The 27,728-nt window shown below is 46.6% G+C and overlaps 1 protein-coding gene across 2 annotated transcripts in view; it reads left to right on the forward strand.

The window, feature by feature from the left end:
• The window catches only part of KCNH1 (potassium voltage-gated channel subfamily H member 1), a 358,999-nt gene that overhangs the window by 138,293 nt on the left and 192,978 nt on the right, over positions 1 to 27,728 (forward strand). For both annotated transcript variants that reach the window (XM_036912446.2, XM_036912447.2), the window contains exon 7: positions 8,829 to 9,258. In XM_036912446.2, coding sequence (XP_036768341.1) covers positions 8,829 to 9,258 — 430 coding nt within the window. The remainder of the gene's footprint in view (positions 1 to 8,828; positions 9,259 to 27,728) is intronic.

Genomic DNA, 27,728 nt, shown 5'->3' on the forward strand with positions numbered 1-27,728 from the left:
CCTCTTTCTGCACAGCCGCAGGACTTGCGCCTAATTCAGCCTTTGCAGTGGCAGCTGTCTTGGGATTGCTGCTGTGTTACAGTCATTTGCAGGCTGTGTCTTCCCCGGAGCCCGACTGTGGGCAATGTGAAGGCAGGGGGGTACATCTTCCTTGTTTTTGTGTCACTGGTAGCCCTTGGCTCTGGCTCCCTATACTCGGTTTTTAGGAAATGACGGCGGCATTGAACGAAGCCTAAAGTAAAATGTTGAGGCAATGGAAGGGAAGCAAATTATATCTAAGCTTCAGTGAGTAACTTCCGATAAGGTCTGATAGGCTAGGTTATTCCATTATGCAGTTGAAATGTATCTGCAGTTCTCAGAGTGGTGAGATCATCATGGAACTTTTATTCGTGAAGTCATCTCTGTTTTAAAGACAGCAAACAAATCAAGCTCTTTTAGTAAAGTAGTAAAATCCTTACAACAGACCTCTAGCTTTATGACTGTCAACTTCTTGCGGGTAAGTCTCAGGGTAGGTTTCCATTCAGCAAACATTTATCAAGCATCTGTGAGGAGCCGCAACTCCAAAGATGGGAAATTAAAGGTAAAGTCTTTAGAGTAAAGGGCTAAAAACTTAGACCTGGGAGTTGATTGATTAGAGTTCAAATTCTAGCTCTGCCACTTTCTACCTGTGTGATGCTAGACAAAAGTCACTACCAGTGTCTTCATCTGTAACTGGGGTATGTAGTATAGTTACCTGATAAAGTTAATGCGTAGTAACTGAGACAATGCTTGCAAAGTCCTTCCTGTGCCTGGCACTTAGTACCCTCAATGCATGTTAATTGTTATCCCCACCAAAGGTGTGCTTCTTGACCTCAAGGGCCTGTCATCCTAATATAAAGACAGTGTGACCTTCCTGCCTTTTGTATTTGCTGACACCTCTGACTGAAACCTGCTTCCCTTAGGCGCTCCCGAGGCTTGCCTTCTCATCTCAGCGGGGCCCTTATTTAAATGCCAAGACCTCAGTGAAGTTTTCCTTCACAAGTCACTTTGCAAGTAAAGTAATGTCTTTAAGGATGGGTAAGGGTTTGACTGACAGGTAGATAACTAGGTGAATAGTGTTTGAGGCAGAAGGAACAGCATCTATGAAGGCACAGTGTGATTGTAGAACCGCAAATCATTTGATCTGACTAAAGCAGAGGCTGCCTGGGAGGGAAGCAGAGAGGGATGAGGTTGTCAGAGACCAAATTATAAAGGCTTTTGCTGAACTAATGGAGTTTTATACAGAAGGCAATGGGGGCCATTGAACGGCTCTAAGCAGAGTTGTGTCATATTTTAAACTTTTATTTAATTATTTTTACAATTTAATTTTTTAAATATTTGGATAAACAATAATTTACATGGTACAATGTTCAAAAGGGTATATACAGTGAAGAATCTTCCTCCCTGGGACAATCAATGTATACTTTCAAAGATATTATATCCATAGACAAGAAAATGTGTTTGTTTACTACTTTTACCCAAATAGCAAAGTGACCTATGGGAATTCTGATATGCCTTAACATTACCCTTCTAAAAAGAACATTAAGTTAAGAGATGTTTCTAGGATAAACTAAGATGATGACACCTTATCTTTTCTTGGGACTGTAGATCTGGGACACATTCTCCAACCTGGGGAATAGGAGATGGGCTGAGAGTTAGACATGCCCAACTGAGGAGCCCCTGGGATAGCCCAGTGATATGCCTGTATGGGTCTTAAGGTCAGAAGAAATTCCTGGTGTAGAAAGATGGACTCATAGGGTATTGGTGCGTAGATGGTGGTAAAAGCCACATTAATGGGTATGGCTGCCCAGGCAGAGGAGTATACTGAGAAGAGAAAAAGGCCAAGAACAGTGCCTTAGGGAATCATTAGAAAGAGGGGTTTCATGTGGGAACCAAAGGAGGGAAGCCCATTCCCCTATTGTAGTAGTCAGGGTTTCGGTCTAGCTGATATAAGTAAGGCCAAGGTTGTTAAAAGCATGTTAGGTACTCACAGAATTTTTGGAAAGACCAGGAAAATATTTGGAGGATACATAGCCTAGAACAATGCCCACAATCATATTGCAGAGCCTGTTTCATGGATATATCGCCACTGCTGCTGCTGGGCAGACTCACCGTGTGCTGATGCCACCATTGGTGGACCTGTGTGCCAGTTCCAGAGCTGCTGTCTGCTGCCTCCGGGGACTGGGTGAGGCTGCCATGGTCTTGCAGAAGGGGTCTTGCACAGTTCCTCCATTAGATGGCACTCAGTGACTGGGGCGGGTGTCTCTGCTGGGCAAGGCTAGGTCATGTGCTCATGCTAGCTGCAAGGGAGGCTGGAGGAAGAAGATCTATGGTATCTTCAGCTTGTGGGGTGGGAGACAAGCTCTGCCTTATAAGGTAGTGATTCCCCAAACACAGGAAGATAGTTTGGATACTGAACATCTATACCTTGCTGAAGGCTTAACAATTAGAAGGTGATTTAAGACAGTAGATTCTGGAAAGTGGTCAGAATGGATATCTGATTGCAGTGGGTTGAGAAATTAGTAAGAATGAGAAAGTTGAGCCATTTTGTGTTGGTTATGGTTTCAGGAAGGAATATGAAGAAGAGGATAGTTACTACGTCTGGAGAGGTGCGTAGCACACAGAAATTAGTCTGTGAAAGGAGGATGTGAAGATAAAGAGAGGGACGAGAGAGGAGGGTGGATAGTGGATGGAATGATGCTCCAGAGTAGATGGAGGAATGGGTTTTGGTGGAAGGAAGGAGCCAAATGCACAAGCTTGTGTTTGCAGCTGTGCAGTGTAGTGGGAGTTGATACTCACGGTCTCCAATTCCTCTGTGAATGGGGAGATGACATTGGCTGGGAATGAAAAGGACACAGGTCAGATGGGATCTGGAAAAGAGTAATGCAGATGTGGAGTAGGGTTGATGGGACATGGTGAGAGGGTTGTTCAAGAGGAGGAAAAGGGTGGGTGAGAGGCACCCAGGGACCCACCTGGGAATGGAAATGATTGTCTAGTCCCTGCTGTTGGGTCTGTGTGGTGCCGGGTTTGGCAGGACAGGTGGCAGGAGGACAAGGAGAGGGGTTGTTAGGGTTGTTAGGGTGGCCGGGAGGTGATGTAAGAGGGCCCAGTATGATGGGAGCAGAGTGAAATCTGGAGACAGTTGATGGTTGGAAAGGAAAAGATGGGGAGAGAGAGATCAGAAGAAGCTAAAGGTAGGTCGGGCAGGGATCTGGGGGAGAAAGGGGGAGGAATGGGAGTGTGTAGGCATCGGGTTGAATGCTGGTATGTACAGTTTCAGAAATGGAGTGGCTTCCAGTGACAACCAGGCCCAGAATGTGGAGAGGAGGTGAAGGTCACTGGGGATAGAGAGGTGGGGACATTGAATGATTTTTCCCCATGGGCATTAAAGGTTCCTGTGCTGATAGCAGGAGATGCAATAGGAAGCCAGGAAAGACATGAATTTAAGGGAGACGTACATATTCAACCCAATACAGACTGCCAATACAGGCGAGAAGGCAAGGTATAGCTCAAGTTAACGGAATGATTTATTTAGCCTGGGTGAATGGGTGTGACTTGATAGTCCACACACAAGGGAGGGGCCAGGAGGTTGATAAATGGGATAATTAATGAAAGAGTAAGTTCAAGTTCTGGCAAATTTGTAAGCATCCAATAGACATTATCAATCAGACTCAGTAGTGAGGGGCTGGTATTCCCAGGTGGCATGAATCTTAAAGGAGGGGAGATGCAAGCGTGGAGGTTGACGGTTTCCTACTCCCAGCTCCGGGATCTAAGAGAGAGCACGGGGAAAGCTGGTTCCAGCTGAAGCAGAAAGGTGGTGGGAGCTGTCCATGAAGACAGCGGGTTGAGGTACCAAACTACCCATGAAGAATTTGCCTATGCCTGAAGGTGGATCCCTTAGGACTCAGAGGGAATCATGTGCAGGAGGCCCTGAGCTGGAGGATGTGGGGGGGCAGAGTGATCATGAGTAACGTGAGGGTGAAAGCTATCACAAAAATAAAGTTGACCTGCAGAATTTGCTCTGGATGCCATTGTGTCACCCCTCAGACCTGGAAGCCTGGGAGAACTTTCCATGAACCCAAAAGAAGGAGTTCTTTTCAATAATGTGTTGTCATTGGTTTACAACAGTGTTATTTCCATGCATATGACAGAAAAAAAAAATGAGCAGACAATTGGCGAATCTGGCTAGGTGAGAAGGCAAGGTATAGCTCAAGTTAATGGAATGATTTATTTAGCCTGGGTGAATGGGTGCGACTTGATAGTCCACACACAAGTGAATCTGTTAATTGCCAAATGTCCATTTCGATTTGAATCATGCCGATATCACTACAACTGAGATAACTGAGATTTCAGATGGCTTCCTTCCAGTCCTTGCTGTTGGCCTTCAGCGAGGAGGCTCACCAGCACAGGTGTCACCGCCCCTTTATCCATGTTGACTCACGTTGAAATTCTTGGTTCTTCATACTTATAAGGTTGTGATAAAGAACTATTTGGAATGTGAGATACGTTTTCTGATGGAAGAATTCCCTGGAGAAATGTGATTCTCTACCATATGGTGCTGTCATGTTTTTAGCATACTAACATTTTAAAAGAAGTTTGGAGTATTCTGCTTTATTTATCTCATCTACTGGACTTCAGCAAAAAGAATGAAAACTCAAATTAATAGCTTGAAATGAATTTAAACAGAAGTCCAGCTGTTAGTGAGAAAGGGAGAAACTGATGCAAAACCGTGGAATGGAGAGCCAGTGGACACACAGAGAAATAACACCACGAGGAGAAGCTTATTCTATATTGTTCCAGAGGCTCCTTAAAATGGGAAGGAATTCTCTAATAATCCCAACTCTCTAGGTTAGTTTAGTGAATGTTTGAGACCCTTTCTGAGAAGGTGCTGGCTTTGGACCCTGTGTAGGTGGAATCGTTTCCTGTGGTCGCAGACATAAATTACCACAAACTGGGTGGCTTCATACAACAAAAACGTATTCTGTCACAGTTCTGGAGGGTGGCAGTCTGAAATCAAAGGGTTGGCAAGGCCCTGCTCTCTCTGCAGGCTCTAGGAGGGAATCTGTTCCATGCCTTTCTCTTGGCTTCTGGTGTTGCCGGTATTCCTTGGAGTTCCTGGGCTTGAAGACTCACCACTCCAGTCTCTGTTGGTGGCCACCTGGTGCTCTCTCTGTGTGCCTGTTCCTTCTCTTTTTCTTACCAGGACACCAGTCATGCTGGATTGAGGGTCTACCATGCTCTAGTATGACCTCAACTTAGCTAAATATACCTGAAATGACCCTATTTCCAAATCAAGTCATACTCTGAAGTTCTGCAAAAGACATGAATTTAAGGGAGACGTACATATTCAACCCAAAACAGGAAGCTTCTAAAATGAATAACCAATGGCTTCTGTCCTCAGGAAGATGTAGTTCCTGATATAGTTGGGGAAATGGCCTCAGGAAACTATAATGCAAAGCAGTGTGTCAAGGTGGTGATAGATACCGAATACCATGGACACGTGGAGGGGTGAGTGACTGGTCATGACTACAGGGTGGTGGAGGCTGTAGCAGGCCGGCCTGCAGGATGACCAGGATGACAGCTGGCAGAAACGGGGGAGTTGGGCATTCTGGGCTGAGGACTGGTCTGAGCAGGCCAGAGAAGCAAGTGGGCTTCCCCTGTGTGGGGTGTTCCAGACGTGTAGAGTCATGGCTAGAGGACAGCATGGCCTGTGGGTAGTGATGGCATGTGTTGTGGTGGCCACTGGGAAGGATGGAGAAGGGAGGAGGATGGAGTGCAAATGGAGAGGAGGGAGATAAGAGGGGAGCCCATCGTTCATCTCCACAAATGACTGCCACACACTGGGATCTTCTAGACAGAGTAGCTAAGGGCAGAGTTCATGGAGAGGCTGAATGACCATCCCTTAAGTGAGCTCCAGAAGCCATGTCTGGACTCAGAGGAGCTGGACTATATGACTTCTCTGTACCCTCTTAGCTCGGAGGTTCTGTGACCATCAGACAGAAATCTTTTCGCTGATCATATCTTGCCTCTCTTCTAGTTATTCTGCATGTGCATACTCTCTCCTGTCTTCCTGTCAAGGATCTTCCACACCCCAGGCATAGAAGACACAAAAAGTGAACACCAAGTCCAGAAGGCATCATTTAAAATCTTTTCCCCTTAGCATTAGCACACGGAGTACCTAGTAGGTTCTCCATCAGTGTGGCTTTGAATTGAATATGAGTGAGGAAAGATGACAAGACAGTTTTGCCCTCGGTAAGAAGTTCTGCTTCTGAGTAGAACTGCTTTGAAAGACGATTTCAGGAACCTCCTTCTGAGGAGGTGGCGAGGAGGTGGCTGCTTACATGTGTCTGATTTCTTAGTCATCAGAAAAAAAAAGCTCCTTTGCCTCCCAAAATATCTCCCTCATCCAGGCTGAGGGTGCTTTTAATTCTGCTCCTGGAAGTTGGTTTCTCTCTGTTAATGCCCTAGGGAGAGAGGATATCCCTATTCCTTCATCCATCCTTTGCAACTTAATATGAGGGATTTTCTCAGCCTTTTCTGCATGGCAGGTTTTTGAGAAAAATGCATGGAGGGCACAGGGGACCCAGGGAAGGAGCGCTGGACATGCCAAAGGTAAACTTTGTCAAAGTCAGCAGTTTGGATGAACTGATTGGGGATCTAGTTCCTTGGTCTAGAAAAAGCCATTATTATCCATTGGCTGGAATATGTTAGACAAGAAATTATTATTTCTGTAGAAATTTTATGGCTACAAAACTGTTATTTATTTGTATTGTTTCCCCACCCTCCCCTCAACAAAAAGAATTTGTATGGCAATCTGACCTGTGGTCTTTATGGACAAGGCTATGCTATATGTGGGGTGTGTGTCCCCATGTCAAGGAAGGCTAATGAGAGCGATTGTCACAAGTATCCTCAAAATTCAGTGGCTTATAACAGAGGTTTCATTTTTCATTCATGTCACAGTATGATTCAAATTGATTGTGGGGGACAGTGTGCTCCACATAGTCTTTTGGGGACCCAGGTTCCTTCCACACTGTGCATCCATATTCAACACTTGGCTTCAAGGTCGCACTAGCCTCATCTGGAGGACATGCCAGGGGGAAGAGAAAGCATGTAGAGAATGCACATTACTTGTAACTGCCTCATCTGGGAAGTGACACATTTAGCCTCACTTTCCACTGGCGAGAACTAGTCCTAGAGATCTACCTGGATGGAAAGAGCCTGGGAAAGGGGGGTTAGCTGTGTGCCCAGGAAGAGCACACAGCCTTGGTTGCCAATAACAGCCTCATCAGAAAGCATTTACACATCATCCTTCTGTCTGAGATGTACCCTGACCCTTGGGGGCCATCATTAGGAGCATAGGGGACAATAGAGAATAGCAGTGACCTGGAAACCGTCCAGTGTTTAGAATAGTGAAAAGCCTCTCCTTGGTGAAGGGCATCGTCCTGTTGAATTTTTGCCGTATAAAGGAGACCAAAGTCTTGATTCAAAGAAATGTCTCTATTTTCTTTGCTTGTTTATTTACTTTTTAATGGAAGTAAGAGAAACTAATGGAAATCTCTCTTTGTTACCTCTTGGGATCACTTTGGGATAGGAGTTTTGAAGTTTTGAATGGTGTGGTTCCCGCGGTATGTTTCAGCAACCTTTGGTGACGAGAATGCATTAGCATTTGGAGAAGATTTGGAGATCCTCTACCTCTTTCATTGTCTAGTGAAGGGTAACAAAAAGTAACTAAATTGTCCAAATTCACACGGCAAGTTAGTGGCTCATGTGAGGCTCAGAACCTGTTTCCCAGATTTCTGTTCTAGTGTTCTTTCTGCTACTGTATTGCTGTTCCCTAGAAAACTGCTAGTTGGAGAACAGACCTTTCCTGGTGGGCCTGGCAGCCAGCAGCTGGAAGGGAGGAGGCTTGAACAGGTGAAATCAGAAGGTTCCTCTGAGCTCAGAGATTCCTTGATGTATTGTGATTAATCGCGGTTTCTGATTATATAATCCCTGGCCTGACAGGGGCGATGCAGTCTTCCAAGGATTTGTGACTTTGCTGAGAAAATAGAAAGTTAGTTCTTTACTCTTCTTAGTTGTTTCTTTCACTCAGTTCTATCTTTTTTTTAGAAACTGTTTTTAAACATTTTTTTAACTGTAAAAGTAATCATTTTAATTATAGAAATTGAGTAAATATATGCAAGTCTAACAAAACTATAAATGGAACCAAAAATTGTCTGTAACGCCATCATTTGACAATGCAGCCATGACCGCTGTTGGTTTCATGCCCTTTCCATGTGTTTCCTGACCATTTTTCAACACATAAATATTTGTGTACTTATGCACAATACAATTAGAATGAAATATTATGATATGAAATAAATATGCAACTCTTCAACTATTTCATATTACCTAATATGAAATATTATACAACCCTTCAACACTGATTTAAAATAAGTATGATATGGAAAAATGCTCATGTATTTATATACTTATGCACCATATCATGGGAATAAAATTCTAATTTTGTCTAATCTATTTTACTTTTATTTTATTTTTATTTGCTTTTTAATGAGAGTGGGAAAGAGCTAATGGAAATCTCCCTTCCATACACCTGGAATAAAATTCTAAATGATATGGTGTGTAAATATACAAATATATGTGGGCAACTCTCCATAGTGCGATTTATTTTAAAACAGTTTTTTAAGGGTTGCCTAACACAGCATCTCATGGAAATAGCCTATGCTGGAGGAAACAGCCCAGGCAGGGAGGAGGGAAGGAGGAGTATTCTCTTGATACTTGACTTTGACGCTGTGCTCGTCTCCTCCCAGGGCATCAGCAGCCTGTTCAGCTCTCTGAAAGTTGTCCGGCTGCTCCGTCTGGGGCGAGTGGCCCGGAAGCTGGACCACTACATCGAATACGGAGCTGCGGTGCTGGTCCTGCTGGTGTGCGTGTTCGGACTGGCTGCTCACTGGATGGCCTGCATTTGGTACAGCATTGGGGACTATGAGATCTTCGATGAGGACACCAAGACGGTCCGCAACAACAGCTGGCTCTACCAACTGGCCATGGACATTGGCACTCCTTACCAGTTTAATGGGTCCGGCTCAGGGAAGTGGGAAGGTGGTCCCAGCAAGAATTCCGTTTACATCTCCTCATTGTATTTCACCATGACCAGCCTCACCAGCGTGGGCTTTGGGAACATCGCCCCATCCACAGACATCGAGAAGATCTTTGCAGTGGCCATCATGATGATTGGCTGTAAGTATGAAAGTGGGTGGGGCTGGGGTGGGCAGGGACAGGGCCATATTGTTTGGCCACTCCTTCTATTACCTGGAGACAGGACATTGGCTCTAGTGCCCTCAGGATTAGGGGGTGTAATAATTTAAACTAATGGAACATTTTTTAAAAGACTGACTTTATAGTTTTCCTGATAGTTAAAGCAGTACATGTTTACTGCAAAAGAATTTAGAAAATACAGAGGAGCACAAAATAGAAAATAAAGACCAACCATCATTCTACCTCTCAGACTTAACTACCTTTTGGTCTCTCCCTCACAGATTATTTTCTATACATATGCATGCACACAGATACAGATATTTATAAAGTTAAAATGAGATCATGCTACACATACAATTTGGTAAACTGCCTATTCATTGAGCAGTGAATTTTGGGTCTTTCCATGTCAATTTATACAATAGCTCTAGATCTATGCAGTCCAATATGGTCCTAGAAACAGAATGCATGGAAAAAGAATATAAAATATCTCATCAATTATCTTTTCTATTGACTATATGTTGAAATGACAACATTTTTGTTATGGTGGGTTAAATAAAATATTGTTACAATTAATTTCATATTTCTTTTTGCTTTTTTAATGTGGCTCCTAGGAAAATTTTAATTCTTATTTCTATTGGACAATACTGATTTATATCAACATTGTTGATGTCTGCTTGATAGTTGAGAAATTTTCTAGATTTAAAACAAAAAAAATCAACCAGGAAAAAAAAAGGCTGCTTTCAGTTGAGAAGTAGTGGGTGATTGGATTTACTTGACTGGACTAAGAAACAAAAGCAACCCTTCTTGAGGAAGGTATTTAAATCTCAGTCACTTACTGTCCGTGTGTAGCTGTTGCTCCTGCCCAGTCTGGAGACAGCTCTGGACTGGGGAGTCTTACCTGGGGGGCGGGGGGGGGGGGCGCAGACCTCTCTGGGCTGGGGAAAGCACGTGCACTTAGAGTGGAATGGACTCCCTGTGAACCTGCCAAGTACACCCCATTGGCACTTCAGGGACACACTGTGACCTGGGAGAGGACGGTCCTCCCAGGTAGCACCGGTTTGGACAGGAGGCGGGTCGCACACCGTGAAGTTGGCCTCGGATGCCAGCAGGCAGACCCCGTTCTGCTCCATGTGCTCATTCAGGGTGGAAGTGATACATTCATCATTACACCGGCCTGAGAATTCTGAGACCAGGGAAACGTGAGGCTTCAGTTTCCCTTGCTTTGTCTGACCTACCAGAGATGCCCCTCTGCGAGAGGATGGTGTCACCCCAAATTGTCTCACTTCCTGTTCACCTCCTTGTGTTTTGCATCCCGCTCACCATGTCTGGTGCAGTCCTTTCCGAAAAGCATGTAGCTTGCCCCTGAGTATTTGCCGGACATGTCTGAGGGTAATTGATTTGCGGGAAGTGTGTGCCAGTGGAGCGTTGGGGTTTGCTCCTTGCTTTAAAATGGGTTTTAATAGAGATGATTGCCTGACCATGGGAAACAGCATTAAATATCTGTGGGTGGCTAATTGCTTTAGCTTAATTAGAACTTCAGGTGCTTTCTCATGTCGTGTAAAAGGGTTTAAGACCTTTGCTTTTCTGGAACGATTTCAGCCTCAGCAGCACCATTTTGTAGACAGTGCTTGCAGCATTTCTGTGGGCCTTGGGGCACCTGGGGAACAACCAGATGCACCAAAGGTGCCAAGCTCAGGACCCAATTTCTGTCCCTCAGAGGGGGATGTGAGACACTTTATCAACTGGAATATGTCATTGTCTTCATTACAGAAAATTTGCAAAGAGTGGTCAGTTAGAAAAAATGCGCCCCATTTCATGGGCTCCCAAAGGTTTTCAAATATGAAGTCTTCCTTCTAATGTTTTACCTGCAAGAATGGAAAAAAACAGTTCTAGTGTCATATAACAAGGATAAGCAGTTTGTTTTTCCAAAACCGTTCTTCTATGGAAAGCATAATTTCCTGGGTATGGTCTCCAAGGAAAAGCTCAAACAATTATTATTGCCTCTTTTCTCTCTCCACTTTCTTAGAGCTTTGTAATGTTCCATTTCTTTTTTTTTTTTTAAACTGTAATATGCAGGGAGTCTTCTCTGCATTATGCAGCCACAGATGATGTCTAGGTAGGCAGGTCTTGTTAACAGTGACCCAGATTCCTGAAACATTTGATATTCGCCAGGGGTTGCAGTAAGCGCTCTCGCACAAATCCTACTGCTCACAAAAGCTCTATACCTTAGAGACTGTGGCCTCTGTCTTCTAAGGAAATGGAAGCTCCGAGAAGTTTCGTCCTTTCTCAAGAACAGGACTGAGAAGTAGGAGAGACAGGATTTGGATCCAGGCCTCTCTGAACTGAAAGCCCGGCTCTTCGCCTGGGGCCCACCGGCGTAGATGTGATCTGATAACAGCCTTTGCCCGCTCTCTGCACTGACACCACAACACCTTGAAAACTCTCTCTGTAAACTTTAACAATCTGGCAGTTTCTGCAGTGGAAAGTTTTGTATGCTTGTTTGCTGTTGTTTTAATTTAAGAACAAGATTATGGTACAGACTCAGGGGACCAGGTGCTTTGGAACTGAGCCATTTCTCAGCAACCTGTCACTTACAGCTACAGCTGTTCCACTTTCCATGTGATCCGTCTGACAGATTCTACGCTAACAGCAAAGTTATTACACTCTGTGTAACGCCGTGGTAATTATCCTTGTAAACTCACATTCTGAACCACCTTTGCTCAGGACAACAGCTGACGTCTTATTAGATTTTCGGGGCTCTCTTTTATCTTGCTGGGCCTGTGTGTGTGCGTGCACACACTTAGATCCTCACTGCATGGCCGGTGGATTGGACTGACCCCAGAATGGGCATCTCTGGCAACGGAACACTGACCACAGCCTGCATTTGTGCCAAAGGGTCAGTGTTCCTCTCTTCCCAGGTGCCCAGGCAGTCAGCACACCTTAAGGGCTATAGACAGACCCAAAGCCAGTGGGCTTTGGAATACTGGTTACATTGTGATTTTTTTCCTGCCTTTGCCTTGAATTTTATGTGTATTGGTGATAGTATTTCTAGGTTATTCTGTCGCAGAGTAGTAGCCATAATATAGATTATCCAGAAGCCTCTGTTGCTTCCCTCTGCTTTCTGGCACTGAGTGTCTCCTTAGAACTTGGCTAATTCCCCAGAGAGTGCCAGGAAACAGGAAAGCTAAAGATTTTCAAGCTGGCTCACCTCCCTCAGTTCTGATAAAAAATTGCCACAGGAAGAGGTTGAAGACTGTTGGTTAAAATGCGTTCTTGTGATTAGCTGTGGGTGTAGGTGATCTGTGATGTCTCCCGCTGCCTGGCTGGATGTCTGGCATCTTGGTGGGGACCAGGGCCAGCCAGCCCCTGCCCTGGTCCCCCTGCCCTCCTCTGTGGGCCCTGGTGACCTCCTGCAAGGCCTTACCCTGAGGTATGGGCGTGGGCTCCTTCCATCTTTTTGTACATCTCCTGTGTGCCAGCCATACTGAGAGAAGCACGAGGCCACACTAGGCCTCTGTGTGAGAGGATGCCCCCATTCAGCAGGCACATACTGAGTGGTCCCCTGGCAGACCCCCTGCTCTGTGCTGAGGATTTGGAGCTACGTGCCCCTGGTGGCACTTTCAGGGAGTCGGTGGTCTGATGACTTTGGAGGCTGTGGGAAGGACAGGGAGACCCTGCCACCTACCAACCAGCAACCGAGGCCTAGAGATGAAGCCTTCACTATGGGCTGAGTCTCGCATGGGGCCTCTGAGGGGTCCCTCAAAGGAGGAGAGGGGGAAAGTAGTCCCTTCATCTGGAAAGTCTCAGTTTCAGGCAAGGGACGGGACCCCGCCTTGGGGAGCTCTCCAGGGAGAATGTGGTGGCCAAGAGAAAGTTGCCATTTTCTTAATACAGGATTTGCGCTTTTCTGATTCTTTCCTCGTCATGTCACTGCTGTCATCCTGTCATTATAATTAAGACATTCATTTCCTTTCTCACTGATAATGGCAGGGGGTCTGGACATCATACTCCCACTCCAGACATTCACTACCCCCAGACCTGCACACACCTGTCTCTTTTACCTCAGTTCTTTCTTCCCAGTCTTCCCCACCTCGCCTCCTTACACCAGAACAGAATATCAGAACTGAAGGGACCCTTGTGAGCATCTATTTAGTCCACAACAGCCCCTCTTCCTAGTTCTGCTGGGCCAGATCTTATTGCCCTCAGTATCCCAGTCAACCTCCCTCGGGCCTGGGGGCTCCCGGAGAGTAACAGGGCTCAGCTCTAGTGGCCTCCTTATATCACCTTCTCTCCTGGGGGGAAGGGAAGCGAGTAACCTGCACCCGGGAACATCTGACCCCATTACCTCACCCACTCACTGTATGCTTCATGGCCTCCTTTATAAACAAGTGTGTACTTTTCCCTCCCTCCTTCCTGATCTTACTTAAACATTGCTTATTTCTTTCTATTTCACCTTTGCTGAATATGCCTTTTGCATTTATATAAATATATTGGTGTTTCAAAAATGACATGGGGCATGTTTCCCAAGAGGCTATAACGATACTCTTAGGAAACTTCAAACACATAGTAGACTCTTAACACATATTTATGGACTTGTTGAATCTGAACAATCGAGAGGCATTAGAGCTTTGGAAGTGCTCTTCAGTGCTCTTGGCAAAGCTTCTTTATTAAGATATGGGTTCTGCTGCTGGTAGAGACAGAGAGTAATAGTAACACCAGCAAGGCATACGTTTAATTAAAGTTTAGGGTTGGTCTGGCTGCTCTGTAGTCACCAGAGACCCAGGCTTCTCTGTTGTCTTTTCAGCACATGGCTCCCATTATTAGGAAGTTCCATCTTCAGCCATACGTTTTTTACCAGAAAGTAGAAAGAAGGGGAAGGGAAAGGCTGGCTGAACTCTTTCCGTTTGAGAAGAAGATGAGGAAGTTGTTCATTATCACACTGGCTGGAACTTGGTAACCTGGCCACACCAAGCTTCAAAGGAGGCTGGGAAATATATCCTTTATTCTGGGTGGTCACATGCTCAGGTAGAAAACCAGTCTTATAGGCAAGAGAAGAGCTCCTGGGTGGGTTGACCAGCAGTGTCTGTGGACCTCAGCCTTCTTCCCTCCCCTCATCTCCCTTCAGTTGATGGCAGCAAACATGAGCCCTGCGGGATAGGCAGACCCTGTCCCTCCAGGACCTTCGCCCTGAATTACTAGTTGAGCGACTTTGGTTCACATTCCTACATCTGCTCTGTGCTTTCGCTTGTACCCAGTAGTTTCTGTGGATTAAGGATAAGAGGCTCTCCTGACATCTCACTTAGTAGAAGTGAGAACAAAATGAAATAATAACGTATGATAGCTCTATGAAAGAGTTAAAAATTCCACGTTCCAATGTCAGGATTTTATTGGTAATACCAGTGATTGTTGCTTGCTCTTCCTGGTTAATTTTTTCTTCCCTTTTCTTAGAAAAAAATAAAATAATTGCAGCTCCTTCTTAGGAGCATGGGCATGCTGTTTAATTTCATTTTTGGTGTATGTTTATTTTGGGAAATGGGAGAGTATTCAACATGCTATGGGAGATTTAACTATTCGTTTCCACTTATTCCTCGAAGTTTTTATTTTTGGCCATCAAACCAGCTTCTTTTTCTTTTAAAAGTTCTGCCTGCCACTGTGCATTTCAGATGGGTTTCCCCATTTTGACACAACCTCAGGCTACTTTCTGTCTTCAAATCCTCTTCTTCCCTCCTACAAAAACCGTCTGTGGTCACTCCCTCTGGGTTCTTAGCCCTTACTTGTCTTTATGCTCCTAAGCCTGGCGGGCCCTGCTTTTCATTTACTCACTTTCGCTTAGGCTTTATGCTGCTTTTTAACCATTCTTGTGATTTCATAGTTACCTTTCTTCCCTCGTGTATATTTTCTCTCTGCTTCCAGAGGGCAGGGTCCGTGGGTCTCTCTGCTCTTCTTCTCCTTGTCTTTTGTGCCTGGACACATACTGTTGGAAGGTGGGAAAGACATGAGCTTTGGAGCTGGGCGGTTCTGGCTTCCAGACCCACCTCTACCCTTCATTAATGCTGTCACTATTGACTGAAAATGGAGATGCCAGGCCCTACCTAACCAAATTTTGGTGGATGAAAAAGTAAAATGATGCACCATACCTGGCATGTGCTTCACACGTGGTGTTCAGGCAGTGGTAGTTCTCCCCCTGGTCCTCCGTCTCTTCTCTTACAGCGCATTTCTAGGACTCATCTACCATTGATGCTTCTCAGCCATTCATTAGTCCTTTGGGTGTGCTCTGCTTTAAGAGAATTTGAACTTGCAAAAATATCAGGTGTATTGCCGTGTTTAATGTTCGGGTCGTTCAATGTATGTATATCTGGATGTGAGGTTCTTTAGAAAAAAGCTTGTTTTTTAAAAAAAATAGGCCTGATTGCAGAGCAAGTGAGGGGATGCTCTTAAAGGAGCAGAAAGTCACTGTGTGGCTGGGAGGCCTCCAGGCCTCACTGTTGGAGTCTGACTGGCGGATCCTCACTGGGCAGGAAGGGTACCAAATGGAGCAAGAATGCTTCCCCTGGAGGAGAGAAGGGACTGGAAACACTCGTGCCCTGAGCACCCAAGAACTGCCAGGTGTCATGTTGGGAACTTTTCTTTACTCAGCGACCTTACAAAAGACTTTATTATCCCTGTTCTGCAGATGAGAAAACTGAGGCTCAGAGACATGAAATTAACTTACCTGAGGTCACAGGTTAAGAGGTGGCCAAACTGGGGTTTTATCTAACATCAAAGTTTCTCTTTGTTTTGTTGCTTCCCTTGCTGATTCTTTTGGGCTGTAAGAGGGGAAAATGTTCTCTGCAGTGTGGATGGCGTTGGGGAGTAAGGCAAAGTATTGGGGACAGTGGGAGGAGTGCAGAGATGGGGTGCTTTTCCCGGGTTCCTTCTCTATTCTTTCGAATTATAATCATAGTAACAAAATATCTGACTATGTGTTTGGTGGGAAGACATTATCCTTGTTCATAGCTGGATGCCACACCGGGTGTAAAAATTTATAACAAACATTTTAGACGTTAGGAAGCTCTGCCAATGGGAACTGGTGAGGGGTAGGTATTGTCTCTGACCTTATAGATATCCATGTCATTTGCAAGACCCTTTTCTTTTTTAAAATGATCTCTATCCAAATGGAAAGTATCATGTGGAGACGGTGCTATAACCAGATCTTTCATTTCTGTTTTGCTTCTGTGTCTCTTGTCCCCTTCCAAACTCTCAGTACACCATGATAGCTTCCTCCCCATTTTTCAGATCAGGAAATTGTGGAGTGCCATGCTGAAGGTCACACAGCTGGTGAGAAGCAGAGTGGGGCTCCGGCCCCTGCCCTCACTGTGAGCTCTGTTTTCCTGCTCTCCCTGATCGCCATGACAGCAGCTGGTCCTGGTGCCCACAGATTGCAAGCTATGCCAACCGGTCCCTTCGTGGGCTGTCCTCACAGCTTGAGATGAGGTGAAGGTGGGTGAAGAATGGTTGAGGCCCCCATTTTATTTTCAGCAAAGGGACTTGATTAATCAAGTTCTATACCTCCTGGGCTGCTTTTTATCAAGGTTTTATTGTGACTCTCAACCACTACGCTGACACTACAGACAGCTAGAGAGAAGTCACACGGGGAGAAAACCATGTTCCTTTCCTTCTTTAAAATTGGTGGGAGGAAGAAAGCCCTCCAGGGAAAAGTTTTCTAAAAATACATGAATAAGGGTGGCCCCTGAGAGAACAAATGTTTGATTTCCCTGCCAATTCCCCAGAGCCTCAATCAATCAGCAGTTTACCTGAGTACCTCTTTGTTCATTTAATAAACGTTTTTTGAGTGTCTGCCATGTGCCAGGCACTGGTTGAGGATGGGAGCTGCAGAGGAGATGCACACAGGCTCTGCCCTCCCATTGCTGAGGGGGCCTGATGAGTGGATAGGTTGCTGCGAAGTGAGATGAGTCTGTGCCAGGGACAAGACGGGTTGTTATAAGAGCACGCACGGGTCAGGGGCCAAGGAGGGGGTCAGGGAGTTCACACCTCAGTTATTTGGGAAGAGCCGTGGGCCGGGCACTAAGGGCGTTTCCAAGATTCATCTCAATGCATATGCTTGCAGATGTCTCCCCAAGCGGACTTCAAGGGGCTGTGCAGGCCATTACCTGATCCGCAGTGGGCTCAATCAGTATTGAATGAATGGAGGAGGGAGGGAAAAAAAAAGACATCATCCCTTCCTTAACTTGCTTCCAATCTGCTTTGGGAAATATAAACACAAGCAGGAAAAACTGTGTGACTCTGGAAGGCAGAGCAGGAGCCCCCCTTCATCTGTGCAGGATACATTCCAAGACCCCCAGCGGATGCCTGAAAGCACAGGTAGTACCGAACCCTCTACCTGCTATGGGTTTCGTATACAGGCACACCTATAATAAAGGTTAATTTATAAATTAGGCACAGTAAGGGATTAACAACAGTGACTAACAGTAAAATAGAACACAACAATATACTGTAATAAAAGTTACGTGAGTATGGTTCCTTCCTCTCAAAAAATTCTTATTGTACAATAGTCACCCTTCTTCCATGATGATGTGAGATGATCAAATGCCGATGTGATGAGATGAAGTGAGGTGGGTGAGGCAGGCTTTGTGATGCAGCATTAGGTTACTATTGACCTTCTGAGGATACATCAGGTCAGCTGCTTCTCAATGGCTGTTGACCGCAGGTAACTGACAGGGCAGAAAACAAAACCACGGATGAGCGGGGACTACCGTAGAGGTTCGTGGAATGAACAGTAGGACCAATCCATGCTTTCAGACATCTGGGATGATGGCGATCATTTCTGTAAAGTGGAGGCGAACACAGCATAAAAGTGGAGAGATTTTAGTCGGCCAGTGAATAATGGGTGGGATTTGCGTGATTTACAAAGATGGATAGGTCAGAATAGTACTGATGATGACAAGTTGGTGACCATACGCTGTATGTAGAACATGTTATCCACATCCTGCATTAACTCTCCTAACACTCCTATGTCATAGGTGTTATTATACCAGTGTTACAGGTGAGGAAATGGAAGCTCGGAAAGGTCAATTATCTTCCCCTACATCAATCTTCTTGGGATCGGTGGAGTCAGAATTCAGATCCAGACCTCTGATCCCCAAGCTCATTGCAGTCTGTTCTGCACCCCAGTCACCAATAACAAGGAGGTGGCCCTGAGGATACCAGTGAGGATAGCTTGGAGAAGGAGGCTACAGAGGAAGCAGCCACCACCCAGTCACCCAGTCCTGGAAAAGAGGACAACAGAAAGAGAGAGAGAGAGAGAGAGAGAGAGAGAGAACGGAAGGAGGGAAGGAGATGATGTGCTGATCTGGGAGGGCTGAGCATCTGCTTTGTGCCTTCTGGCTTATAAGCATCTCTGGTCCTTCCTGGAGTGGCCACTACCTCCAGCAATCCACCACATGCCGAGACGGGGATTGCGACCAGTTGGGGTAGGGCTAATTTGCTGAATTTTTGGAACACCCAGATCTCAATAATTCAGTCAGCCACTTAGAAAAATCCCTGGAATGCAGACTATTTTTTACCTGGAGGACACCACCAGTGAATTCTGGATTATATTGCTTGGTTTGTTGGACTAAAGGTGCCACAAGGCATGACATTGCTCGGCTTATTTTCATCAAGGACTGCCCTCTTCTGTTGGACAGCCCCTTTTTGATTCAGTATTACCATAGAGAAGACTAACTAGATAATGAGGATGGTTTTTGAAAGCCATCTCCGCCACTGATGAAACCAGTCCAGCTGACATGTGCACCTGACATTAGGTCAGGAATATCATTTTAATTTCTAAAATCATTATAACACAGATAGCCCATGGGATCAAAAGAGATAAGCATAGGGTAAGAATTCTGGTTGTGCTACTTAGTATTCAAGTGAACAAAGCTACTTAATTCCTGTGCCTATTTCTCCATCTGTAAAGTGGGGATGATGCAAAGTCAATGGCATAAACAGGAGCCCAGGTCCTTCCCTTTGTTTCTTCTGCCTGGTGCCCAGCCCAGAGCCCCACATGGCAGCCGATGATCCCATTCCTCCAGCACCCTTGGTCTGTGTTTTTTGTTCCAACTGTTCAGCAAGGGATTTTGCTGGGCATTGGCTGAGGGCTTAGAGGCAGGGGGAGGTGTTGTGTGCAGAGGTGGTAATGGACAGGGACAGCACGATGCTTTGCATACAGAAGAGCTTGATAAGAATTTGTGTGTGGAGCTAAATATCAAGATGAAAATCTTCTGGTGAGGACACTGCAACGTGGGCCACTGCCAGGGTCGTTTCCATAAATCCTCACCTGATGGTGACTTTGCAGACTTGAAAAGGTTTCCATTTTTCCTTTTCCCCACTGTGGTTCTCTGTGCGTGTGTGAGAGAGAATAATTTTAGCCCTCATCAGCTAGAGGTCTGGCTCTGAATCAGAGCCACATGGTGATAAAAACCCACTGTCTGCAAGGAAGCTGGGCAAGGCAAGAGGTCTTGGGAGGAAGAGCTCAGTGAAAGAGGAGGCTCAGAATGAAAATCACACAGGTAAAAAATTGCCAATGAGTTCTATAGAACTGCAGGTGCCCTGCTCTTAGGCTACCCCTGTTTCAGAAGGGTTTGAACCCTATTCAGATACTTTGTTCCTCCTTGGGGTTGGAAAGAGAAGCTGAGCTGGAAAGGAGGTGGCAAAGCTGGGGGGAAGGGTCCCTCTTTCTGGTCCTAACTGAATCGCTGAGGGCCAGGCCCCCTCTGAGGCTCCCTAGGTTAGGTACAAGGGAAGCAGAATGCACCTACTGGAGTAACGAGGGTAACCTCTACAGAATCCCTGCAAAGCAAGGCACAAATGTGCCTATGAAGAGAGAGCAGCAGGCTGACTAAGCTCGGCATAGGCAACACAAAGGGATGGGGCTGTCGGGCTGGGACCATCTGCCAGGACCAGCCTGGCCCCGAGCAAGCGGGAAAGCCGGCAAGAGGCAGAAGCCACAGGTTCTCCCCCGGTTGTCTGTCTGAGTCCCTCCCTCCTGGGAACTGAGGTGTTTAATGACCCTGAGCTGCGCTCCCAGGCCTCCCCTGGAGGCCTTGGCTGCAACCCAGTGCCTTAACAAGTGGAAGGGAGGCAGGACTTCTGAGCAAAGACCTTTCTGGACACACAGGGGAGTGTGTGATCTGAGCCTTCCATCTTTGCCTCCCTCTGTCCCTCCCTTTTACAAATATTTATTAAACTCCTACTGTGTGCAAATCACTTAGAGATGGTGGGAAGACAGATGGGTAACCAGCCATTCTTTTTCTGTGATAATTAACCAGATCTCTAGTTATCTCACAGGTACTCACAAACTTTTGGAGTTGAGAAGGGCCTCAGGTACACCAAGGTCACCTTGAATACCTTCACTGGAGTTCTAACACCCCTGGAATGAGACCATTCCAATTCCAGTTAAGCTCAGGGGTGAGAATTTCCCTTTTACATAAAGCTGAAACTCCCTCCCTGTGGATTCTACCCCTTGTTCTTGACTCCTGGGACTCAGTGGGACAAATCTAACTGTTCTTTTATACAACAGTACTTCAAATATTGGGAAACCCTTCTGCCCACCTTGCAGCTTCATCTCTCCGAGATGGATAAAGAGCAGCTTCTGCCTTGTGGTTTTGGGAACTTTTCCATCTGGAAGAAAGATATCCTGTCACTCCCCTTTGTTCATGTCTCTCTTATGAGGGGCCCAGGACTAAACCCAGTTGTCTGTCTGTGATGTGGTCAGAGCAGAACTGAGCGGGACCGTCGCTCCCCTTATTTTGAAGTCACATTCATAGACTGAAAGGGAATCAGAACTAGAAGGGATCTGAGAGACCATCTGTCTCAAGAGCATCCTTGAGAAGATGAAAAGGTGAGGCCCAGAGAGAGGTGACTCGTCTAGTTATTGGCAGAGCAAGAAAAGGACTTAAGTCTCCCTAGACGCCAGTTCTCAAAGGTTGGAGCACTTCCCGCCAATCTTCACCACATCTATACATCTCTCTAGGCTGCTCTTAATTCAATTTTATAATTTTGACTACTATACCATAGTGTTCCTTAAAATTCATTGGTGTCCTAAGATGCCAGCTAGAAGTTTTTAAGTTATTTCATAGGTTTTACTGTGAATCGTATTTCTACCATCTTCTGCTTTTCCAGTTGGCTTTTTGGATCTAGCTCCATGATTTGACATTGTCCAAATGTGTCTCTCCATCTCCCTTGGCTGCACCAATCTGGGGATATAGTCTTGGAACTAAGACATGGTAGTAAGATAGGAAGAAAACAACATTCCTTTTTCTACTGCAGGGTCATTAGAACCCAGCTTATGGTATACGTGGTCCCGGTGATGTGTCATGTTGACACGGGAGTGACCACGGCCACTCTCCTCCCCCTGGCAGTATCTGCTTTCCTGCGCTGCCCACTCCTGGCACTTACCACATGGTTCCCCAGCTGTGACACCCACCGTGCTGGGCTCCAGGACTTTTTCTGTACCAAAGAGCTGATGCTACTCCTCCCCTTCACCCACAATGAGTGCAGAAGCTCCGTACTTTGCTCAGATGTGGAGGAAATGCCCTCTTCCTACCTGTGTTAAATACTGGCACCAGGACAGACCAGGATCACATCACATTGCCAGTAACAGAATGCTTTCATTGGACTAGCTTTTTTCTTCCCTCCCTCCCTCCTTCTTCCTTTCTTCCTCTCTCTCTTTCCTTTCTTTAGTGTCATTCTTTCTTTCCAGTGTCGTTTCTTAAACTCTGCCTTGGATTCCTCTGAGTTTGGGCTAGAAGACACCATGCAGGCTGCACTCTCTCTCTCTTTCCTGCCCTCTCATAGAATCTCACCCTATCCCAGGGTTCCTAGACCAGGCTTGTTCTTGGCAAGCATCTACACACAGAGAAACCACATGTCTACCATTCTTAGCTTGAGCAGTTGGCTTTTTGTGCCCAACTCCGTGACTAGCAGCAGGGTGAGCCCTTCCCCACTGGGCGCAACTTCTTGGCACCTAAGGAGGGCACTGTCCTCTGGCCGCTTTGCAGACTCACCCCTGGGATGCAGCCATTGGTTCCCTGCACCACTGTTATCTGGGCAGCTGCTGGGGCCTCACATATCAATAAATACCAGCTTTTTTGTCCGTTTGTGCCTGGATGTAGCTTTGGCCAAGTTACAGCTTGAGGTTTATTTTGGTGATTGATTGTCAGATGTCTCCTCCCACTCTGTGGGTTGCCTTTTCCCTTTCTTGATGGTGTCCTTTGCACGAAGTTTTTAATTTTGATGTTGTCCAATTTATCTGGGTTTTTTTTCTCTTGTTGCTTGTGCTTTTACCATATTTAAGGCTTTTGATCTTTCATCTACCCTCTTGGTGATTCCCTCCCTAGCTTCAAGTTCTGTGTGAATTTGATCAGCCTGTCATCAGGTTGATGGACATTCTATCACGTAACAGCAGTGCAGGCCCTGCAAGCGCTCCCTCCTCTCCTACTACGTGAGAAACTTGCAGAGGAGCTGCCTGAATCCATCAGTGAGAGAGTCAGATGGAGTGTGATGGAAAGCACTGAATTAATAGCAAGGCATATAGCTTACAAACCTACAGCTTTACGATGGATACGATACTTGGGAACACTGTTTACAGGGTCTCTCCTTCGCCACGTTTCTTCACCCACTGGATGTCTCTTGTTGCCATGTAGTGAAAAGAGGCATGGGAAATGCTTCTGAAAATCGTTTAATTTTTGTGGGATGCTGCTGAATGCTGGAACCAAGACAGTCATGGTGGAGGATGACAGTCACACAGCTCTCCAGCGGGTGCTCCTGAGGGTACCTTGAGTCTGGGAAGAGGTGTGCATGTTGAACAGTGATATCTGACCCGGCAGTGCCTTGCCATCCTGTCCCTGCCCTGGGTCCGTCACGATGCCCTAGTAGTCAGGAGTGGCCGCTAAGCCACCACCTGGCTTTCCGCAGTCAGCTCTCTCATGGATACTTGCCTGTTTCTAATCCCCAGGCTTAGAAGCTTAGCAGAGGATTCACATGAGGTCACAGGCTGACCTTTTCACAACCAGCCCAGCTGAAAATCACGCCAATGACTTCCACCCCCGGAATGCCTGCCTGACTGTGCATTTGTGACCCACACTGCCCCTCCAACCAGGTGCTCCTCTGAGACCCTGAAACCAACTGAGAGACAGCAAGGGGGGGCACATAGGGAGAGAGAGAGAGAAAGAGGGGGAGGGAGAGAGAGAAAGAGGGGGAGGGAGAGAGGATGGGGGGAAGAGAGAAAGAGAGGGAGAGAGAGAGAGGGGTGAGGAAGAGGGAGAGGGAGCGATCAGGGGAGGGATGGAGAGGGAGGGAGAGGGAGCCCCTGCATCTGCAGGTGAGGTCTGATTGGAGGGAAGGGAGAGCTTACACTGGAACAAAAGGATGTTATTTAGGGAGAATGAGCATAGTAATTCTGCCCCCCCCCTCCCCCCCCGCTGGCAAACGGTGCACTGAATGTGTTATGCCACTTAATCCTCATTGCACACAGTGGAGGAAGTGAGGCTGGCTGTGGCTGAGCAGTTTTCTTGACACAACGTTACTCTGGAGTGGAGGACCCGGAACTCACACAGAAGTCTTCTGAAGGGCCCCCCTCAGCCCCACAGATGTCCCTTTGGGATCCCCACTGAGAGCCAGGAAAGGCTGGGCCAGCACACCCTAGTTTTTTTTGCACTGAGATGGGGGGCGTGTGGCTTACTCATAGCACCCTTGCTTGGAGTGGTCAATGTGAACAATTTATCAGTAGCGTTAGTCTCACTCCACTGGACTCAGGGCCACATGTCAGGAACTAATGGCCGAACAACTGGCTGTCGTGGAGAAGCAATGCCCTGCTGTGGAGAGGGGTCTGCACTGGGTTTTGGATCGTGGTCCCTCTCAGGGTGTAATCAACTCCTGGTGCTCCATGTGTAGAAGCTCAGCAGTTCCAGGATGTCTTGCTTTCCTGGGTTTGGATCAGGCAGGACAATGACAACGCTGGTGATGATATTTAAGAGCTAAGAATTTTGAACATTTACTATGGCCCAGGTCCTCTTAACTCATATTAACTCATTTAATCCTCATGATCCTAAGAGATGGGACTGTTGTTATCATTCCCATTTTACAGATATGAAAACAGAGGCACAGGAAGGTACGTCATGTGACTCAAATCAGCTAGGAAGTGGAGGAGCTGAGATTTACAGATTCCAACTGCAGGTACTTAGTGACTCAGTGTGTACTGAACACCCACCCTCTGCCCCGATTCCTGGGGTGCAGACAGCCTCAGGGCAGGCTCTTTCTCCCCACTATGATGAGTCTTTGTCCCTGCTTCCACCTCTCTATGGGGCTGCGGGTGTGGGGAGTTGTAAGGAGGGTAAGGTGGGTTAGAGCCTCTGAAGAAATTAGGCAATCGAGATGTTCTCTTATTCACCTTGTTCCCAATAGCTACTCCCTTCTGAGCTTCAGTTTCCTCATCTGCAAAATGGACATGGTGAGGTCTACCTGGCAGGGTGGTTGTAAGGCTCAGACATGTCTGTGAAATCCTGACACAGGGCCTGGTATATAGTAAATACCAAATACTTAAGTGCTGGAGTTATGCATCGCTGTTACTATTCCTCTTCCTCTTCCTCCCTTTCCCACCCCTAGGCAACACCTAGGGAGCACTGTTTAGAAACATCTAACTCCAGTCCCACTTTATTGGAACAGAGGCCCGTGAAGTGTGAGAAGGTGGCCTGCCTCCATGCAGCCCGGCTCCGGAGCCTTCTGCTCTCTTAATGAAATAGGGGGTGTTATTCACTTATCTATACCATTGACCTTTGGATAAATTAAATAGCAGTACTCCGAAGAGAATTTCTCCACCTTTTCCCCTGGGGTTTATCAACCCTCCCTTCCCAGCCACAAGTCCACTGGAGATGGGGGCCCCAAAAGGTGGGGATGGGGAGAAGGGAGTTCTGGAGAGAGGCACGTGGGATCAGGTGGGACAGAAGAGCGGAAAGATGCCACTCCTTGCACACTGTGAGGTCACCACTTTGCAGAGCTCGCTTAGCTGCTGCTTTCTTCTTTAATCAGGCTTCTTGCAAAGCAGTTTGCTCATTATTTAAATATCCCCCAGTCAAATGTTCTCACATTCATAACTTAATAACCTTAATTATGCATATTAGTGAGAAGAGTACTTGGCGTTGCTTTGCCATTTCTGCTGACATTCCTCTGTCCCTGGAGGGCCATGAGTTGGAATTCTAAGTGCATCTTTCCTGGTCAGGTACATGAAGAGATCGCGGAACGAGAGAACCGCTAAAGCACATGGCCCTTTCCATGCTGCCTGCAGCTCACTGTCCTCAGAGGCTGGGGGTCTGGGAGCAGCCGTGCCCCCCATAGGCGTGAGGATGGGGAGAGAACAAGCACTTGGAGTGGGCCCAGTTCTTTGCCTGCCCCCAGTGGACAGTTTTGCTTTCTATGCCTCTATGTCTCACCACCTGGAGACAGAAGAGTAACCCTCATCTCTTCTTTCCTGAGAGGCAGATACATGGGGTGAATTTGAGATCTGCTCTGTCAATTTGGGCCAGAATTTTCCTGTGAGGACTTCAGTGGGGAAAACCTTGACAGTTAACTTGAGGTGTGTTATTCCAATGGAAAAGTGAGCAAGGGCTTAATCTCTTGGTTATGGCATTCTCTTTTTCCAAACTTTTATTAAATGCCTGCTGTGTACAGGGCATATCATAGGTCTCTCCAGGAGGCAACCAGATCTTTCTGTATGCTGAGCCTCCATATCAATAAAAATTTCCCTATTTGCTGATATGATGAAATACATCCTATGCCTAATATCCATGCAGAGAGCATAGAGCTCAGTATTGCTGAGCTGTCCAAGTAAAGACAAGTCCTTTTGCCTAATTGTGCTTCCAGAGGCTTGACATTCTCCCTTAGTACTATCAGCCCTTCCTGAATCTTCCTGGAGAGGTTGCTGATTTACTGCCTGTGATTGACAAGCATATTTTATTTATTCATTTAGCAGAAGATTGAGTAGCTAGATGCTGAGAGTAAATAAAACAATAAAGTTGCAAGGAGGTAAGAGTAGACAGACTATATGAATGCAGTGAGAAGTCCTATGATTGTGGATAAGGAACTATGGAGTTCTGGGGTAAGACATGGATAGAGGTTACTTAAACCTCTTAGGGGCCGAGGAACAATGGATGTTTACTGTGACCTGAAGGCTGACTGGAGTTAGCCAGGGGGAAAAAATTAGAGATGGGAGGGCATGGAGGCAGTCCAGAGAACACAGTGCCTTTGAATAGAATGCAATGAGTTTGCAAAGCTGAACCTTAGCGGGAAAGAGAGCAACTGGCCAACGTCACAGCTCTGGCAGAATAGGGGCTAATTTTGAAGAGCCTTGTGTGCTAAACAGCTTGCACTTTTGCCTGAGGGCAGGAATAGCTTCCAGAAATTTCACTGGGGAATTTCACCATAAGAGAATGGGTTGGAGGGGAGCAAGAACTAGAGGCAGAGACAACAGGAAGTTTTTGTATTGTTTTAGTGGAGAAATGATGACTGAGCTAAAGCAGGATGGAGAGCGATGGAGGAATTCCAGAAATATTAAGAAAGTAGACAGACACTTCTTGGCAATGTCCATGCCTGGGGCTGGGGACAGAGTGTGCCACCGCACTGCGTCTCCATGGGCTTCCTTCCCAGCCACGCAGGTAGATGCGACGTTTTAATAATGCCTGAAAGCCACTTGCAGCCATATGGAGGGTCTGTGGGCGGCTGGGCAGTGACGGTGGGGAACAGACGGGCTGGCCGGCAGCGATGATGAATGAGCATGTCTCCTGAAGCCATGACTTCCCGCCCAGCTGCCCTCCCCTCCATCGCCGTGTGCGAGGGCCCTGGTCAGCCCGGGGGCAGGAGGACACTGTGGTCAGCAGCAGCTTATTTGTTCTCTTTTCTTGCAGTGGCCTTTGCTGAAGCTCCTCTGGCCCGAATCGGAACTGCTCTGTCTCTGTGGGATTATTTTACAATCGGTCGGGTCCTAAGAATCACTCCCTGGCCCAGCACCAAGGGTAGATTTTGTCTGCCCTGCAGAGCTGGGGGCCACCTGCTCCTGGTTGACAGTGTGTAGTGGGGTGGCTCCCTCCACCTCCCACTGGTCATTTGCTCCTGGTTGATGTTTCTTCAGGCTTTCTGTTCACTGTGGTCTTTCCAGGGTGCCCCGCCCCGTGAGTCAGCCAGGTATGCACCTTGGAAGGTGCCCAGCATCCTTGGGGGGGCCAGGCCTCAGCACTGGCTGGAAAAGGAAGGCTCCCCTCTGTTCTCCAAATGCCTGAGGTTTGGAGGTTTACGTACTTACAGGTTTGTTCTGAAATGCCTACCTATTTACTTTTCTCATTTAGGCCATAAGGACTTTGCTGCAAGGCCGCAGGCCCCACGATCAGTCTAAGCCCAGGATCCTTCCCCGCCTACGCCCCCTC

The sequence above is a fragment of the Manis pentadactyla genome, chromosome 9, assembly GCF_030020395.1.
Source record: "Manis pentadactyla isolate mManPen7 chromosome 9, mManPen7.hap1, whole genome shotgun sequence".
Classification (NCBI taxonomy): domain Eukaryota; kingdom Metazoa; phylum Chordata; class Mammalia; order Pholidota; family Manidae; genus Manis; species Manis pentadactyla.